The sequence below is a fragment of the Taudactylus pleione genome, unplaced genomic scaffold, assembly GCF_031769625.1.
Source record: "Taudactylus pleione unplaced genomic scaffold, aTauple2 ptg000757l, whole genome shotgun sequence".
Classification (NCBI taxonomy): domain Eukaryota; kingdom Metazoa; phylum Chordata; class Amphibia; order Anura; family Myobatrachidae; genus Taudactylus; species Taudactylus pleione.
In genome coordinates, this window is record NW_028285159.1 from 3,382,787 (window position 1) to 3,400,934 (window position 18,148).

General features: G+C 45.3%; 1 protein-coding gene across 5 annotated transcripts in view; it reads left to right on the forward strand.

Moving 5' to 3' along the window:
* Positions 1–18,148, forward strand: part of CNTLN (centlein) — a 505,942-nt gene that overhangs the window by 343,428 nt on the left and 144,366 nt on the right. For all 5 annotated transcript variants that reach the window (XM_088457338.1, XM_088457337.1, XM_088457336.1 and 2 more), the window contains exon 17: positions 746–908. In XM_088457338.1, the coding sequence (XP_088313464.1) occupies positions 746–908 (163 nt within the window). The remainder of the gene's footprint in view (positions 1–745; positions 909–18,148) is intronic.

Below are 18,148 nucleotides of genomic sequence, written 5' to 3' on the forward strand. Positions count from 1 at the left end.
TAAATGTATTTTTTTTTTGTCATACTGTAGATATACTAAGACATTTTATGAATTGTTTAAATGTTTTTATGATTGAGTCTTATGCTAGGTACACACTTGGCCGATGGATTGGCCGTCTGACCGATCGTTTTTTTGTGTATGCAGGTCGGTCATCCATACACACAGTATATTGGCCATTGTGTACCCAGCATTAGCATAAACAAAATCATATTGACTGACCAAATATGCTGTTTTGTTGTGAGGCATAGAGATCACTGGTGAATTGCCAGCAAAGGGCTTATACGCTTTTGCTGCTCATGCACTGTGTGTATCACCCAATAAGTAAGTGTGAATGACCTCTTATACATAGAAAAAAAAATTGTGGGACAGCTGCTCATCAGTAGATTGTAAGCTATTTGTTCATTGTGCTTTTTTATGTCTTAACTAGTTATATGTAAATTATCAAGCAAGAGACCTACTACCTAATATCCTTCTGTACTGCTAATTTTTCAGTACTGAATATGTACACGATTTTAGCAAGAAGCTCCTATTGTTATGGGCACAAAAATGATGCTGTGATTTACATATTGCTGTGATTTATACAGGTATAGGACCCTGGTAACGGGTCCTATACCTGTATAAAGAGAAAAACAATTAGAAAACTACTATACATAAAATTACTGTTTAATTACTTTTATTGACTTACAATATTAAAATGTCCCAATTGGAAACTGGTACAGAAGTAACCTTTCTATTTTTTATTCAGCGATGCTGAAAGTGAATCGTCTGAGAGTTTGGGACAAGTGATTGTCAAATCTGCACAGAATACTAGCTCATCTGTAGAGGAATCCAGTGCTGTGGAGGAAAGTAACCATGATGAACCATCAAAGGCATTTTGGAAGAAACCTGTCAGGAGTGAAAATCATGAAGTATGTTCATTTCAGAGATCTATGCTATATAAGTAAAAATCTAGTCAGGCAAAGAAAAAAAATGGCATGCTCAATTTTACTTAAACTATTTATTAAATTGAATCATGTGATCATGGCAAGCTTTATTTTATATTGTTCACTCTTACTTTGACCTGCAAAATATACATGAAACATATACTGTATATTGTCTAAATTTTTAGAATGCTTTTAGAACTTTAAGAATATCTTTCATTGAAATGTAACATACAGTATGTTAACAGATAATATGAATAAACATTCAGTTAAAGTAGTGAATATAGTAATGTAAATTGTTTATAATAACTATTTTAAGTTTAATTCGGTTTATTAATATTCTCTTTTAACATGTGTTAATCTTTTCTTTTCTTTTCTTTTCTTTGTTCATCTATCTTTTTAAGGCATTCAAATGTATCCCCCCCCCCCCCTTTGTATCTGTCTATTGCATATAAAGAGTGAATTTCAAAATATAGCCTGGTTTCTATGATGGTGTTACACTACTCATTGTTTAGTAAGGTTCCATTGCTTGCCTTCTCTGTCAGAATTCCTTTATCTTGTCCCAGTGACCTCCTTTTAATCTGAGGTGTAATAATCTCACAATTTGATAGTTTTGTCCTAATGCAGAGGTACAATAATTGTTTTTTGTCCAAAGGCCATATTGAGAGTGATTTCAAGGTATTGCAATAAAACTTGCGTAAAAACAAAGTACGAGGGTAAAGACCATTTGCCTGTAAAAAAAAATAAAACTTTTTGTAAATTTTTTCTTGTTTTTTTAAAGAGAGTGCCTGCCTATTTATCCACGTAATCGCCTCCTACATTTAAGAATTTATCATATCTGTCCACGAGCTTTAGAATCCCCTTGTTGTGCTGCTTCCAGTCCACTGAGCCAGATGTTGACTGCAAGCTTCAACTCATCATCACTTCCAAAACGTTTTACATCTAGAAACTCTTTGGAGGCAATTGTTTTTGCACACCCCCCTCACTCTATTGCCCGTTACTTTAGACAGACTGATATTCAATTCTTGTTTCGGCTCTGGGCGCTCATTCATTTATCATGCTGGTTGCACCCTAATAAGCTGTGTTTAGCCGCATAAAAACGGCTAAACCCATCTAAACTACTGGGCACGACACAGAAAATGTGTGAAAACCCAGGCTTTTCACACATTTCTGCTTGCTCATCTCCTCAGGAGGGGGCGAGCAGAAATGATGGACGCCCGAACGGAGCAACAACTGAATTGCTCTGTTGGACAGAAGGCGTCCAAAGAACAATTGAATTCCCCCTTTGAGCTTAATGAAAAGGTGAAAATCGCTAGGAGTAAGGTCCGGACTGTAGCATGGATGATCCAAAACCTCCCACCCAAAACTATGACAGTTGATGGGCCTCCCAGTCGATCTACTTCATGTACATATATTTGTTCAATAATGAATAAATATACGTACATTTCCCACCACTTTCTCGCATCACCATATATCTGCTTTAATTGACGATTAATTTTGGCAGTCTCATTTTCTGTACATTCAACAACCTAATAACATTCCATACTTCCCAGTCGGAGGTATTTTGTATCTAGCAACATACATTGCCAAAAATAACCATAACAGCACGCCAGTCACAGAGCATTTAGAAAACAGGCTAGAGAGTGCCCGACCATGAATTGGGGAGTGTCACAGGTCGCCCTGGAGGGAGATGGAAGCTCTGGGTCTTACTGCTCTGAGTGCTCTGACAGGGCTCCTTCTGGTGGAGGAGCGGCCCATGGGCGGGATGTGCGGGCAGGCTTGTGAGAGGTAGCGCTGGACTGCCGAGTCCCGGAGATGTGGCAGCCTGAGGTCCAGTATGTCGGCATTGGGTGCCGCCATCTTAAATGCAGTCACATGTCCTTTAATGAGCCAATCCGGAGGGGGAGTTCTCAGCTGACCATGGCAGCCAATTGCATTCCTGCCTCAGGTATAAATTAGACTTTGGGAATCCGAGGTTGCCAGTTCAACGTCTAACACAGCTAGTCTGTTTGTTTAGTTCTCGGTGCTCCTCAGTTATGCTGATCTATCTTCCAGAGTTCTGGTTGTTGATGCGAGATAACCTTTCTCGCTGTGATCCGTTTGCCACACCTGTCTCCGTTGTCCCCGACAGTCTGACCCATCTTACACGGTTCTTCCGACCTGCCCTCCATCTTTGCAGTAGTTTCAGTGGCCGGTCTTGCCTGACAGCTCCGGATTCGGACTCCCGTTCTTCCCAGTCATTTCCTAACTGATCTGGTGGCTTCCCTTGCCTGCACTTCAAAATTTACAAGAATATTCTGAACTTTCGTGCCTCCTGTTCGCTGCCTCACCACTAATTGCAGAGATATCCATGAACACGAATCCAATCTGCCCGGGTCAGTTTCAGTTCCAGGAATCTGCTCAAAAGGACACTACTGCGTCCAGCCCGGATGCATACTCCACCGCAGATGTGACAGTTTGCACTGGCCCCATGGATATGGCTCGTGGTCAGGATTCCAGGGCAGATCTATTGCAAAGTATTGCTAGCCGACTCGAGTCTTGAAATTTCTCAGCGCCAGTTAGCCCAATATTTTAAGAAATGCCTCATTGTCAAGATTCTACTTAAGCCACCCTACTCAGGGCTAGTGTACCTGTGCAAGCGGACCCTGAGCCTGTTCCTCCTCCTACGCCTCCTGTTGTCTCCTCAGCGACACATCTACATCTCCCGATTTTGAACAAATTTGACGGGAGTCCTAAAATGTATTGCGGCTTCCTAAATCAATGTGATGTCCACTTCACATACAGCCTGCTAATTTTCCTAAACCCAGGGCGAAGGTGGCATATATTGTTTACATCCTCACCAGACCAGCTTTAGAAGGTTTTGCCTCTTTGAGAGAGAGCTGATGCCATTTTTGCGGACTACTCTGAATTTTTGTCAACTTTCCGGATAATATTTGACGAGCCAGGGAGAGCGATGTCAGCGTCTACTGAGAGCATACAGTCAGTCAATATGTAATTCAGTTCCAAACCTATGCTTCAGAATTGCAGTGAAACGAGGAGGCCCTGATTTCAGCCTGTTGTGGGTAAGTTCAGACGCCCAATGGGAGACTGGGGTGTTGTAAACAAGTAAGCTTTTTATTCCAGAGTTGAAAAGGTATAGCCAGTGTAATGGCTTCTTACATAAGGCAAACACAGTTCAGAAACAATAAATCAGCTTACATGAGAGAGCAGTTCAAATGAGCAGAGAGCCTGATTCAGAGCCGGACACTCTGACCAGAGCGCTCGCTCTGAATCAGTGCCCTCCTCCCTAAAAATGGAGCGGCCTCTTGGACGCTCGCATAGCTGTGGGTTACCACCCACAGCTTATGCGAGCGTCCATGATGATGGTCACGATGGTCTTGACCATCGGGCTTGCGACGAGACCCTGCGGTAGGGTCTCGGTGACCGCAAGCCTTGGAGTGATTTTGGCTCTATCAGAGCCAAAATCACTCCCACTGACATCACTAGTGATGTCAGTGGGGCCGGACCCAGACGGTAGGCGTTCCTATGGGAACGCCTCCGTCTGACAGGCACGCCCACCAAAGGGGGCGTGCTGTCACTCACCATCGACACCACGCCCCCTTTGGTGCGAGACCCCGAACGACGTATTCGCCGGGTTTCGCGCATGCGCACGACGGAGCTCCCTCCGTCGTGCGCATGCGCATTTGCCCAACATCGACCCGCTTGCGAGCGACCTTCGCTCGCGAGCGGGTCTGCATGACCCCCAGAGTATTCAAATCATAGTAATGGTTCAGATTGTCCAGCATAGAGAGAGCTGTGAAGGTGCAACCTCTCCCTCACATTTCCCCTGACTAACTAAACCTACCAGGTTTTTATACCTTAGCTGGTCTTAATTAAGGTAAGGATGTGGTTCCTCCCTGGCTACAGGGAGGTTAACTCTTCCTCTATAACACAGCCTTTTGGAGTAGACTTTCCGATCGACTAAAGGATGATCTAGCAACACAAGATTTACCGTCAAGATTAGATAACTTCATTTTACTATGTCGTTTACTATGTAATTTTATCTCAAGCTGTATCTCTCTAAGCAGTGGATGGAAGTCATATTGTTAACGGGACCATCACCCAACAGACTCACTTATTACAAATTTGTATTGGGGCTCTACATGTTGAGCAGTTAGAATTTTTAGTTATTCCTAAAGCTTCTCGTGGAATCGTTCTTGGATATCCATGGAGATGATGGATGACTGGAGGTCAATGAAAATTTTGTCTTGGGGAGAGTTCTGACATTCTTCATGTCTCCAGCGTGTGATACCTCTTAATAAAATCCATACTTCTGTTCTTCCTCAGCTTCCGTCTCAATATGCCTCATTCACTAGTTTAGTAAACAAGGGGCTGATGTCTTGTCTCCTCATAGGGATTGGGACTGCCCCATTGAATTAATATCTGAGAAAATACTGCCAAGGGGTCGTACCTACCCACTTTCAGTGCCAGAAACAAAGGCAATATCTGAGTATGTTCTGGAAAATTTGGCTGAAGGATTCATCTGCCCTTTTACCTCACCGGCAAGAGCCTTCGTTAGGAAAAAAGATGGGGGGCTCTGTCCCTGCATTGATTACAAAGGTTTAAACAAAATGACAATTAGAAATCGTTATCCCCTACCACTCATAACAGAGCTATTTGACCGCGTAAAGGAAGCTAAAATTTTCACCAAGTTTAGCGGCGCATATGAACTTGTTCGAACACACAGGAGATAAGTGGAAAACTGCGGTTAATACCAGAGACAGGAATTTGGAATATCTAGTTATGCCGTTTGGTCTCAGTAACACCCCCTCTGTTATTCAAAATTTCGTAAGGAAAATATTCCTGGAATTGCTCTATTATTCGGTTGTGGTCTATCTTGACGATATATTGATCTTTTCTTCTAGCCTAAGGGATTATTCGCAATGTGTGTGAAGTTCTATGAAGATTACGGAAAAAAAACTTATTGTAAATTAGAAAAATGCATATTCGAAGTTCCACCCATACCCTTTCTTGGATATATGATCTCGGGCTCTGGATTAGAGATGGATCCGGAAAAAGTATGAGCCATCTTATCACGGCCTACGTCCCTGGGCTTTCTTCTCTTGTTGCCCCAATCATGCCTTGACACACAAAGGAGCCAACCCCACACAATGGACACCCGAAGCTGACAACACCTTCCAGTTACTTAAGCAAGCATTTATTACTGCTCCAGTCCTGTGACAACTTGAGTAAACAATTTTTCTTGGAAGTTGATGCTGCCTCTGAAGCTGTAGGTGCAGTTCTTTTCTGAAAGATTTGTTGACAACATCCATCCTTGTGAATACTTCTCAAATAAATTTCTGCCTGCAGAAAGGAATTAGACTTTCTACTTCAGGGTCCATAGGGGGTCCACAGGGTTGACCTTGGGGTATTGCTGGATCTGGATCCACGGGCACCACGCAGTTAAAGCTTTTGCTGCTAACAGGTGCACTGGGTCCATCCTCCTCTATACCCCACCCCTGAGCCACAGGCACCTCAGTTTTAGTTGGTACCCGGCCAGAGTTGGGTCACCCTTAGTGCAGAGGGGGTGCTTAGCAGCCCCTAAGCCTATTTTATTTTAAGAGTTTTATTTAATTTTATTTATTTTTTACTACTCTTCAGAGCAGCAGCATCAGACTGTCCATTGGACGTACAAAGCTGCCGCTCCTACACCCCGCCGGAGCTGCGACGCCAGTACAGATCTGGGGATCGCAGCGGGACCCCAGAGTCTGTACTAGCCGGACTCTAGAGGAACCCTAGGCTGCTGCTGGATCACTGGGGTCATGGTAAGTCGCGGGTCGCGTGTGCATGCAGCCTTTTGCCTCCGGTCTCTGGGGACAGACTGGAGGTGCTAGCAATGGCTGCGGGCCCCCCTCTCCGGAGGAATACCCCGCGGGTCCAGTAGACCACCAGGGATACATTGCGGGAGCCAGCATCCCGGGGGTCAATTGCAGCCTTCCTTGTCTATCTGCTCCTCCCCTCAGCTCAGCGCGCCCTGTTCAGGTCTGGCAATGCTGAGCTGCATTCCTTCTGCGGCCACTCCTCCTCTGAGGTCTCCGGCGGCCATCTTCCCTGCCAGCATCGCAAATCTCTCAGGCAGCGTGCAAACCAGTCCCCCTGGGTACCTCTCCTGTGGTAGGACAGCGTACACAGCACTATAGACCTCCCAGACACTGAGTCTGGGCAGGTTGATAGTAGTGACAAGGTGCAGTGAGTATTAACTTTCTGCATTGTATGTGACTTTTGCTAGTGCTGACTGTGCTTTATTTCTACTTACTGTCAGTCTATACCTATCCCTTTCCTTCTCCTACAGCCCTGGCAGGTATGTGTGGGAAGGGCATTTCTTGGATCTCACTTATATAAATTCATGTATTTGTGAGGTCGGTCACATACAGTTGTGTGCTACACGTTATGGGCTCGTGCTCTGCGGCTACCACTCTGCTCTTCTGCAGACGCTGTGCTGCAGGGGTAAATATGGAGGATTTGTCACAGGATGGGCTGTGTGTGAGGTGCCGTCAGTTACCTGGTCCCTCTAACCCCCCAACTTTGGGACAGGATCTTCCTTGGACGTTGTTTACTCAGGTGCTGGCTTCCATCGCGGACCGTCTGGTGGTCCCGACTGCTCTCCCCCATAGGGGGTTACCCAAAACAGCCATCCCACCTTCTCTGGGTATACCGCAATTATTGCAGTCTCCCCCTGGGCCTCAGACTGTTAATCCATATACGGGGTTACCTATGTACGAGGGTTGTTCAAAAAGTAATGCCTAAATGCTCACAACTCAAATTTTATTATAGATACAGATTTGAAATTTTGCAGTAAAATACTTTGAAGTCTAAGTAACAGAATGACTCTACTCAAAAAATTCACCATCTGCCCTCAAACATTTTCTCCACCTCTCAAACCAAGCTGTGAATGCACTTTGGAAAAATTCCAGTAGTTGGTGTTTGACCCAGGAACGTATGGCGTTTTTAGCAACCTTTGTGTCTTCAATATGTTGACACCGTAGACAGTATTTGAGAGGGCCAAACCGATGAAAGTCAGAAGGGGCCAAATCAGGACTGTATGGTGGATGTGGCATTATTCCCCACCCCATTTTGGCAATGACCGCAGATGTTGCCATCGAAGTGTGGGATCTGGCTTTGTTGTGGTGTAAGATGACATTTGACAGTGGAATTGTTGACCTTTTTTTGCGGATGGCTTCTTTCAGCTTCTTAAGTGTAATAATGTATCGATCACTGTTGATTGATTAGTTTGGTTCCAAGTAATAGATGAGAATAACACCTTGGCAATCCCAGAAGAATGTGGCCATGACTTTATTTACGGATCGCTGTGATTTATACTTTTTTGGCCTAGGTGAACTTGGGTGTTTCCATTGCTTTGATTGTGCCTTTGTTTCTGGTTCATAAAGGAATACCCATGTCTCCTCTCCTGTAATGACATTTTCCAAAAATGTCTCTGGGTTGGCTTCAAACTTGGTCAAAAGATCATTGCACACTTCCACCCTCTGGACCTTATGATCCCTTGTTAATTGCTTTGGAACCCATTTAGCACACACTTTACAATACCCCAAATCATTGATTAGTGTTTCTACAGTGCCATGGCTACATTCAAGTTCATCACTGATATCTCTGATGGTCACATGACGGTCTTCCTGAATCATGGCATCGACTTTGTTGCGGTTCTCTGCTGTCACTGCATTTGATGGTCTGCCACCACGAGGTTTGTCGCACACGGACGATTCTCCCGACTGAAAACTCTTCATCCACCTTCTGACATTGCTATAGTCATTTGTACGCTCACCATACACTTTTTTCAGTCTTCTGTGGATTTCTGTAGCACTGCAGCCGCCTTTTTCCAGAAATACAATGACTGCTCTTTGTTTCATCTTGGATTCCATGGTATTTCTTGAACTACCTAAACAAAACTATATATATATATATATATATATATAGTTAGCAGACATATTATACTACAAACTGACAAAGTTTCTAAAAAATGTTGCTTATTATTTCAGAGTTATGAGCATTTAGGCATTACTTTTTGGACAACCCTCGTATATTTAGTCTGCTCCGTTGACGCAACAGCCCGTCATTCCCTTCCAGGGTCTCCCGCAGGCGGGTCAACCATCATGGGTGGATGTGTTCTCCAGTTCAGTCCAGAGTTTGGCGGCCTCATCTTCAGCCTTTCAAACTATGTTACGGAGTGGCAAACGTCAAAGGTCGTCTAAACGCACTGTTATGTCATCCCAGTCTGCGCAACTATCAGACTCAGATGCGTCCTCGGATGAGGGGGAATTGCCTGAGGACTCTGACTTGGATTCCCCTGTCCGGGAAGTGAAGACGAAATCTTCCATTAATGTGCTGGCATTGGTGAGGGCGGTGCGGTCCATTCTTGATATAGAGGATGACACCCCAGCCCCTAAGTCCAAGTATCCAAATTTTAAGCAGGCAAAAGTGACCGGCTGTTTTTCCTCTATCTGACCAGCTGACTGATCATATGGCGGAGGCCTGTCCGTCGCTTAGTAAGAGATTCCAGCTGCAGAAACGTTTAGCATCTAGTAATCCGTTTCCTGCAAGTCATTGCAAAAATTGGGAAACCCCGCCTCCGGTGGATTCTCATGTTACTCGCTTAATCAAGAGTGCTACCTTGCCTATGCCGTCCATTTCATCCCTAAAGGATCCCACAGACAGGAAAGTGGAGACTTGTTTAAAATCCATTTATTCTCTCTCAGGGCCGGTGGCCCGTCCGTCCATGGCCATCTCTTGGGTGGCTAAAGCCATTGAGAGCTGGGCCAATGTAAACTTTTCCTGGGGTAGCTCTGGAAATTCAGAGCGCTTTAGTGGGACAGATGAGGAATGCCGGTTCCTATAATGGAAAAGCGTCTTTGGATGCCAGCCTTCTGACTTCCAGAGTTTCAATGGCTGTGGTCTCTGCTCGCCAGTCTTTGTGGCTCCGTTCTTTGAGAGCGAATGTGGATTCCCAGAAGGGCCTGGAGGCCTTATCCTTTAATGGGGAGATTTTGTTCGGTCCTGACCTGGATAAAATTGTTGATACCTTGGCAAAGTCTAAGTCTGCGTTTCTACCATCAGCAGCTGCGCCTTCTAAGGCTAGGACCTCAGGCTTTCGGTCCTTTCGTACTCAGGGGAAGTCCAAGCGTCAATCCTTCCCGAGGCAATCTTCAACCAAGGCCGCCCCTAAACCAAAGAAGCAGGCCGAGAGCACTAGATGCCCTGCTTCCAAGCCAGAGGATAATCCTACAGCCTGATGGGACGGGCCTCTCTCTGGGGGGATCCCAGAGCGGGAGGTCGACTTCTTCAATTCGCCCAGTGCTGGTGCAATACCACTACGGATGCTTGGGTATGAGAAGTGGTCTCTCAGGGGTATGCCCTTTCCTTCCGTCACAGACCCCCCCCCCAACAGTTCTTTTGCATGAGTCTTTCTCAGGACAAGACCAAGGCCTTGCAGATTCAGGAAGCCATAGAGTCCTTGCTGAAAGCAGGGGTCTTTGTTCCCGTTCCGCTTTCCCAATGCAGGCGGGTTATTACACTTCTCTGTTTCTGATTCTGAAACCCAATGGGTCTCATCGGCCTATCCTCAACCTGAAATCACTGAACAAGTTCCTCAGAGTGCCCACATTCAGGATGGAAACTTTTGCGTTCCATCATTCTGGCTATGGAACCAGGGGATTATATGGTCTCCCATGACATCCAGGACGCCTACCTCCATGTTCCTATAGCACCTTCACACCAGCGGTAGCTGAGGTTTGCTATACGCCAGCTTCACTTCCAATTTCAGGCTCTGCCCTTTGGCCTTTCCACGGCTCCAAGGGTGTTCACCAAAATTATGGCTGTCATGACTGCCCATCTGCGCAGCCAGGGTATACGGCTTCTGCCGTCTCTGGACTACCTCCTATTGCTGGCAGGCTCTCCGGAGGTATTTCTACACCATCTGCACCTTACGATCGCTTGTCTGCAAGCGCACTGGTGGCTGATAAACTGGAAGTCGTCCTCCCTGATTCAGTCACAGAGGATGGTTCATTTGGGAGCCCTTCTGGACTCTCATCAGCAAAGGATCTTTCTGACTCCAGAAAAGGTTTGCTCCCTACAACTACGAGTGAGCAGTTGTCTGAAAAGTTCCCAGGTGTCTGTTCACTCGGCTATGAAATTTCTGGGGTCCATGGTGTCGGCATTCCACATGGTGGAGTATGCCCAGTTTCATTCCAGGCCCCTGCAGGGGCTGATTCTATCCAAATGGAACGGGTTATCACACCGGATCAGGACTCAGATGCTGGTGTGGTCTCCGGAGGTGTGTCTATCATTTGCTTGGGTCGCCCCTTTTGGATCCCTTACTGGATTCTGCTCACGTCAGATGCCAGTCTCTGGGGTTGGGGGGCAGTGACGGCTCCACTTTCACTTCAGGGCCGTTGGACGGCGGAAGAAGCGGTTCTTCCCATCAACATTCTGGAACTTCGGGCTGTGTACAGGCCCTTCCAATTGTCCTGTCACGCTCTTCAAGGAAGAGCAGTGCAAGTTCAGTCCGACAATGCCACCACGGTGGCATACATCAACCGTCAAGGGGGGACTCGCAGTCGAGCAGCAATGTCGGAGGTGTCACGTATCCTGTCTTGGGCGGAGTGCCACCTTCCGGGCATCTCGGCAGTCTTCATTCCAGGAGTCCTCAATTGGGAAGCAGACTTCCTCAGCCGTCACGACATGCATCCCGGGGATTAGTCGCTTCACCCAGAGGTATTTCAACTACTCCTGGACAGGTGGGGACTGCCAGAGGTGGACCTCATGGCCTCCCATCACAATCACAAGCTGCCTGTTTACGGGTCCAGGACAAGAGACGCCGGCGCAAGCCTGGTTGACGCGCTGTCAGTGAAATGGACATTTCAGCGGGTGTATCTATTCTCTCCGATATCACTGCTGCCTCGGGTCCTCCGGAAATTCGAACAGGACGGCGACCGGCAAACAAACTTTGGCCCATTGGCTTAGTTTGGTTATTTGTGAGGCTTATGCACAGGAGGGTTTGCCTGTTCCGTCCTCTGTTAAGGCTCATTCTACTCGGTCTGTGGGTCCCTCTGCGGGTGTATCTGCATGCTAAACACTACATTAGTGTCACAGCTGCTGACTCTGTAACGTAGCATTTTGCATTCAGATACACCAGCACTCGCAGAGAGAACATAGGCATGCTGCATATCGTTTTAATCAGAAGAAGCTGCTTGTGCCATCTATTCACATCGTTGTGCGAATAAGACGCATTTGAAGGTAACAAGATGCACAAAAAGACGCTCGGCGCTACTGAATCACGCCACTGCCTGGCATGACTAGTAGGGCTGTTTAACGCGCCAGAAGGCTAGATGTATGTGGACCCATCTGTACTTTGGGCTCACGCACCTGTTTTGCCAGATACACACTGGAATATTTGTAGTGCCCTTACTGGTGGTCTTCAGTGTAGTCAGATATAGCGGAGTTTATTTCCTCATGCTCCAAATGTGCACAATGTAAATCCTCCCGACAAGCTCCTGCTGGAAATCTTGTTCCCTTCTCCATTCTCACATGCCCTTGGACGCACCTAGCAATGGATTTCATCATGGATCTACCTCCTTCTAAGGGGTACACCACCATATGGGTGGTCATTGACAGCTTTTCCAAAATGGTCCATTTCATTCCACTTAAGGTATTACCCACTGCCATTGAGTTAGCTCAACTTTTTATTTCCAAAATCTCCAGGTTACATGGACTTCCCACAGAGATCATCTCGAACTGTGGTGTTCAATTCATAGCAATATTTTGGAGGGCTCTCTGTTCAGCATTACAAGTCAAACTGAAATTTTCGACGGCTTACCATACGCAAACTAATGGAGTAACGGAACTGGTTAATCAAGACCTGGAGACATTCCATCGTATGAATCTGTCCTCCTCACAAGATAAATGGATAGAATACTTACCTTGGGTGGAATTCGCCCACAACAATACTTACCATTTGTCCTCTGGTCACACTCCATTCTTTACCAGTGTACGATTTACCAGCAGTTGAATCTTTCTTACAACACTTCTCTAGGATTTGGGGTGAGGTTCTTTCAGCACTTCACCTTATTGGGCCATTTCCTGTGGAAGAAATTGTCAACCCGGTGGTTTACAAACTAAAACTGCCTCCATATCTTAGAATTCCCAATTCAATTAATTTCACAATTCAATATAAAAAACCTTTGATTCCGACCGGTTCCACAAGACACTACCTCAACCTCCTAAAGTACTTACGGAAAGAGGATTTGAGTTCAAAGTCGAGAAGATTCTCAATTTCGTTATGGTCATCTCCAGTATTGGATCAGAAGACTTATGGTCCAGAAAAACGATGTTGGGTGAACTCTTCTGATGTCCACGTGCCTATATTAGTCCACAAGTTCATGTTGAGAACCCTGTGAAGCGCAAAGAGTGTCCAGGGGCCTCCCTGAAAGGAGGGGGTAATGTCACGGGTCGCCCTGGAGGGACACCAGAGTTCCGGGTCTTGCCGGTCCAATTGCTTTAGCAGGGTCCCCCTGTCATAGATACGGCCTGCTGGCGAGCTTGAGAGGTAGCGCTGGGCTGCCGTGTCCCGGAGACGTGGCAGCCTGAGGACGGCGCTGGGTGACTGGGAGCTGCTATCTTGGATTCGGTCACATGTCCTGTATGAGCCAATCAGGAGAGGGAGTTCTCAGCTGACCATGGCAACCAATTGCATTTCAGCCTCAGGTATAAACATGGGAGTTTGGGAATCTGAGGTTGCCAGTGCAATGTCTTATACAGCTAGTCTGTGTGTTTAGTTTTCTGTGCTCAGTTGCGCTCATCTATCTTCCAGAGTTCTGGTTGTTGATGCTAGATAACCTTCCTCACTCTGATCCGTTTGCTACAGCCTGTCTCTGTTCTCTTTGACAGTCTGAGCCGGTTCTTCTGACCTGCCCGCCACCTTCGCAGTCGTTTCAGTTGCCGACCTTGCCGGGTAATCCTGACTGCTCCGGATTCGGACTCGTTCTTCCAAGCCATTTCCTAACTGACCTTGTGGCTTCCCTTGCCTGCACTTCAAAATTGACAATAATATTCTGAACTTTCGTGCCTTATGTTCGCTGCCTCACCACTAAATGCTGAAATATAATAAGAATCCAATCCGCCCGGCCCAGTTTCAGGAATCTGCTCTGCGCCCAAGCCAGATCCATATTCCACGTCAGACGTGACAAGGAGGATGATTGACCTGTGCATCAGGAATGCGCAAACTCCACACTCTTTACTTTCTGGATTACTCTCATATGTTGAGTGCATCACAGGATAAAAAGAAACTCTCTGTATTTTTGCTGCACCTATAAACCAATTTGAATTTGCCCGCCCAGTTGTGATGTCAATCACTACTGGGTCCTTGCAGCAAGTGTACGGGCGGTCGGCGGGTTGCCCGTGCACACAGCCAGACATGCCGGTTTATCTTGCAGATGTTAAAACTAAAGGGCGGTTTTAGTGGAGTGGAGAGAACGGAAGCTTGACTGATATGGGTCAAGCAGGGAGTGGGAGGAAAGAAAGGTTTTAAGGCGGTTGTAGACACCCAATCCGCTCAAGGAGCTTGGAGGCAAAATGGAGGAGAGAGAGAGAGAGAGAGACGTCGGTAATTAGAGTGTTAGCATAAAGGGTAGGTTTTTTTAAGAAGGGGGAGACAAGGGCATGCTTGAAAGCAGAAAAGACCATGCCTGATGAGAGGGAAAGAGGAAGAGATTAAGGAGGTGGGCAAGATGGAGCAGGCAGAAGGAGGTTATGGACAGTGAGGGAGTTAAAAGTGGCGAAAAGATGCCGTGGGTTAGAAGATTAGGAGGAGATGAGGTTCTTGAAATTTGACTGTTTAGAGAGGGAAAGGGCAGCACTGTAGGATGAGAGCATAAATTTGAAATGGAGGAAGCCACCCTTAGAGCACGATTTTCTACACTACCGCTTCACAGTTCAAGAACACTTTTGCAAGTATCCGGTGCATTTGGAATGCCAGGGTTGAGGTGTGGATCTGCGAGGGTGAGTAGTGATCACCGGAGCAACAGAGTCCAGAGCAGAAGTAAAGGATGCATTGTATAGGGAAGCAGCTTGTTCAGAGCAGGAGACAGCGAATAGGGGAAAGAAGAGAGTCGAGTTGGAAAGATAAGGAAACACTGTCAATGGTCAAAGGTGGAGAAGGGAGAGTGATCGTTTAAAAGAGAGAAGGTGATGGTCAGAGAGGGGGGAATAGGGAGTTCGAGGTATAAGAAATATCACAACGTAGAGTAAAAACCCGGATCAAATGAGTGGCCACTCACATGGGAGGGTGAGGAGGTCCATTGGGAGAAACTAAAAGAAGATGTAAGGGTAAGGAGTTTAGAGGCAGAGGATTCTGTAGGGACATCGATTGGGATATTGAGAGAGCCACGAAGCAAAGTTGTCAAGTAATTTGGAAGGAGAGCCAGGGGGATGGTAAATGACAGCTGCTCGCAGGTGTACTGGTTGGAAAAGTCGTATGGCATGAACCTCAAATTTAGAAAATGTAAGGGATGATTCTGAGTGTATGAATTGGTAGGAGTAACTGGGGGATAGAAGAACCCCAACACCACCTCCATGGTGACCCCTGGGGCAGGTGAGAGAATGTGAGGCCCCCAGAGAGGGAGGGGCAGGAGAAGTTGTGTCAAAAAGGGAAATCCAGGTTTCAGTAATGGCTAGGCGATTCAGGGAGTTGGAGATGAAAAGGTAATGGGTTGGGATCAGTTTATTACAGAGATATTTGGCATTCCAGAGGGCACAGGAGAGAGGGACCGAGGTAGTGGGAGAGGTGTGAATGAGATTATTAGGGTTGCTGTAGCTTTGAGGTGATATTAATTTTGGAAGTCAGGGTTGAAGAGAGAGTGTTGGGATGGAGCGAGCACCTGAGCTAGGAAGGGAACCTGTAGGAGGAGTGAAAGGGATGGAGTTTAGAGTGATGCAGATGGAGTTGTGGTGTGGTGACATGAAGAAGAGGTTTGGGTGCAGGGCTTAGTGGTGGGGTAGTAAAACCATTGTGGGGGAGAAACAAATGAAAGTGGAGTAACAGGAGGGGAGGGAAGCAGATGGGGAGGAATACAGACAGAGGAGACTAGGGGTAAAAGATAGAGGTGAGGACGGGGTAGAATAAAGGATTAAGTAGATACTGACTAAAGGGATAATTTGAAGAAAAGATGGTCACGGTGTGGATGAGGTAAGAAGGGAGAGGAAAACGAAGTAGGAAAGGAATTGTGTGTTTGAGAGAGACAGTGCTTAAGATTTTCAAAAATGCTGGTGAAATTACACTTTAGGTAAATGTGTATGCTCAATGACAAAAGTTTGTTTTTTATTATATTTTAATTGAGGGGAATATATGTGAAGATCTAATGGGTACAGAAAATTAATAATAAAAAACACTATTAGTAGTTCAAAGTTGTGAGGCTAGGCAAAAAAGCAATGGTAAATCAGGCCATATATGCAAGGTTAAAGAGGTAAATTGGCATTGGTACAGATATGCAATCAGTTTTTTGTCAAAACAAAGAGGCAGCACAAATAGTTGCAAGTGAAGTGGTAATTTCTTTGCAATGATCAAAGTTGCAGTGTTGCTTGTCCTGGTTATGCAGGTAGCAGGTGTTTGTTGTGAACTCACACTTGATGCTCCATAGGTATCCATATGCAGTGTTAATTGCAGTTGAGTTTTGGATGATGAAATGTTCTCTCTCTGTTTTACTTTGGTTCAACGCTGGTGTAACGCCGAACGCCTAAGATCTATTTTGCACTTGTGAAATCTGCACTTATGAATTTGCTAACTACAGCCTAGTGAATGATATTTAGGTAGAGATATAGATAAGTGTGCACCCTAATTAAAGCCAACCCCCCCACTGGCCAGCCAATACAGACCTAGCAATAAAATGGTTTACACAAACATGTAGCACATACCAAACATCTAGGACTTGAGATCAATCATGCCTACACTCAATCTAAAGGCTGGAGATAGTACTTATGGCAATTTATATACAGTAAAATATTATAAGGCACTTGCAAACTTCAGATACCAAATTCTGTTTACCTAAATATATAAATATGTTTAAGCTTTCCAAAGGATTCCAGCCCTGGCTTGACCAGTTTGGGGTTGGTTAACGTTATTGTCAGGAAGACCCTACGCTGTCTCTCTCCCTGCTATATATAGCATTAGACCCTCGGCTTGTTCAGCCTTTTGATGGTTATTGGAACATAGGGGGTACTCCGCGACATATTTTTTTTACCACTATTTTCCCATACTAGATCAGGCTTAGAGCGGCTTCATATTTCAAAGTACAGGTCAGCAGGCTATGGAAATACTGAACAGCTTTGTGTATCTGATTAGTGGCTCTGGAACATTCTTCTTACACCCTCTTTTCGCACTTGTTTAAAATATATAATTATGGTACATTTATTTGTGTGTTTACTGGCTTTTATTACTCGATAACAGCAGAGTTATTGAGGATATCTTTTTGGGTCTCATGAGATCTGAAAAGAAATCCCAGTTAAGTGGGGCTAACCCACAGCAATGAATTAGTCCGCAGCAAACTACCGCGACTGATTGAATCTCCCACTAATGCTGGGCATACACTATACAATTATCTGGCCAATCTGGCTGGTTTGAATAAAAACCTGGTAATGTATGGGAGCAATTGACAATCGACCACTTGCTCACAAACACTGAGGAAAAAAGACAAAAATGGTCGTTCAATCTAACTGGTTAAATCAAACGAATTTAACCAATTTGAACAATCATTTATGTCCGTTTTCCAATGTTTGGCCCAAATGGTTGAATGTCTTTTGCTCCCATACATTACCAGGTTTTCATTCCAACCAGTGAGATTGGACAGATGTTTGACAGAAAATTGTATAGTGTATGCCCAGCATTAGTTGTTTCAGATCTTCAAACAAAATTGAATATTAAACAAAGGCAACCTGAGTAAACACAAAATAAAGTTTTTAAGTGATTATTTAATTTATTGAATGAAAAAAAAACTTTTCCCACCTAAACTTAATAACTGCCTGTGCCAACTTTAGCAGCAATCAAGTGCTTTGAGCAACTGGAGATCAGGCTTTCACAGTGCTGTGGAGGAATTTTGGACACTCTTATTTATATAATTTAATTTAGCATATTGGATTGTTTTCAGGTATGAACTGCCCGTTTAAGGCCTTGCCACAGCATTTGAAAT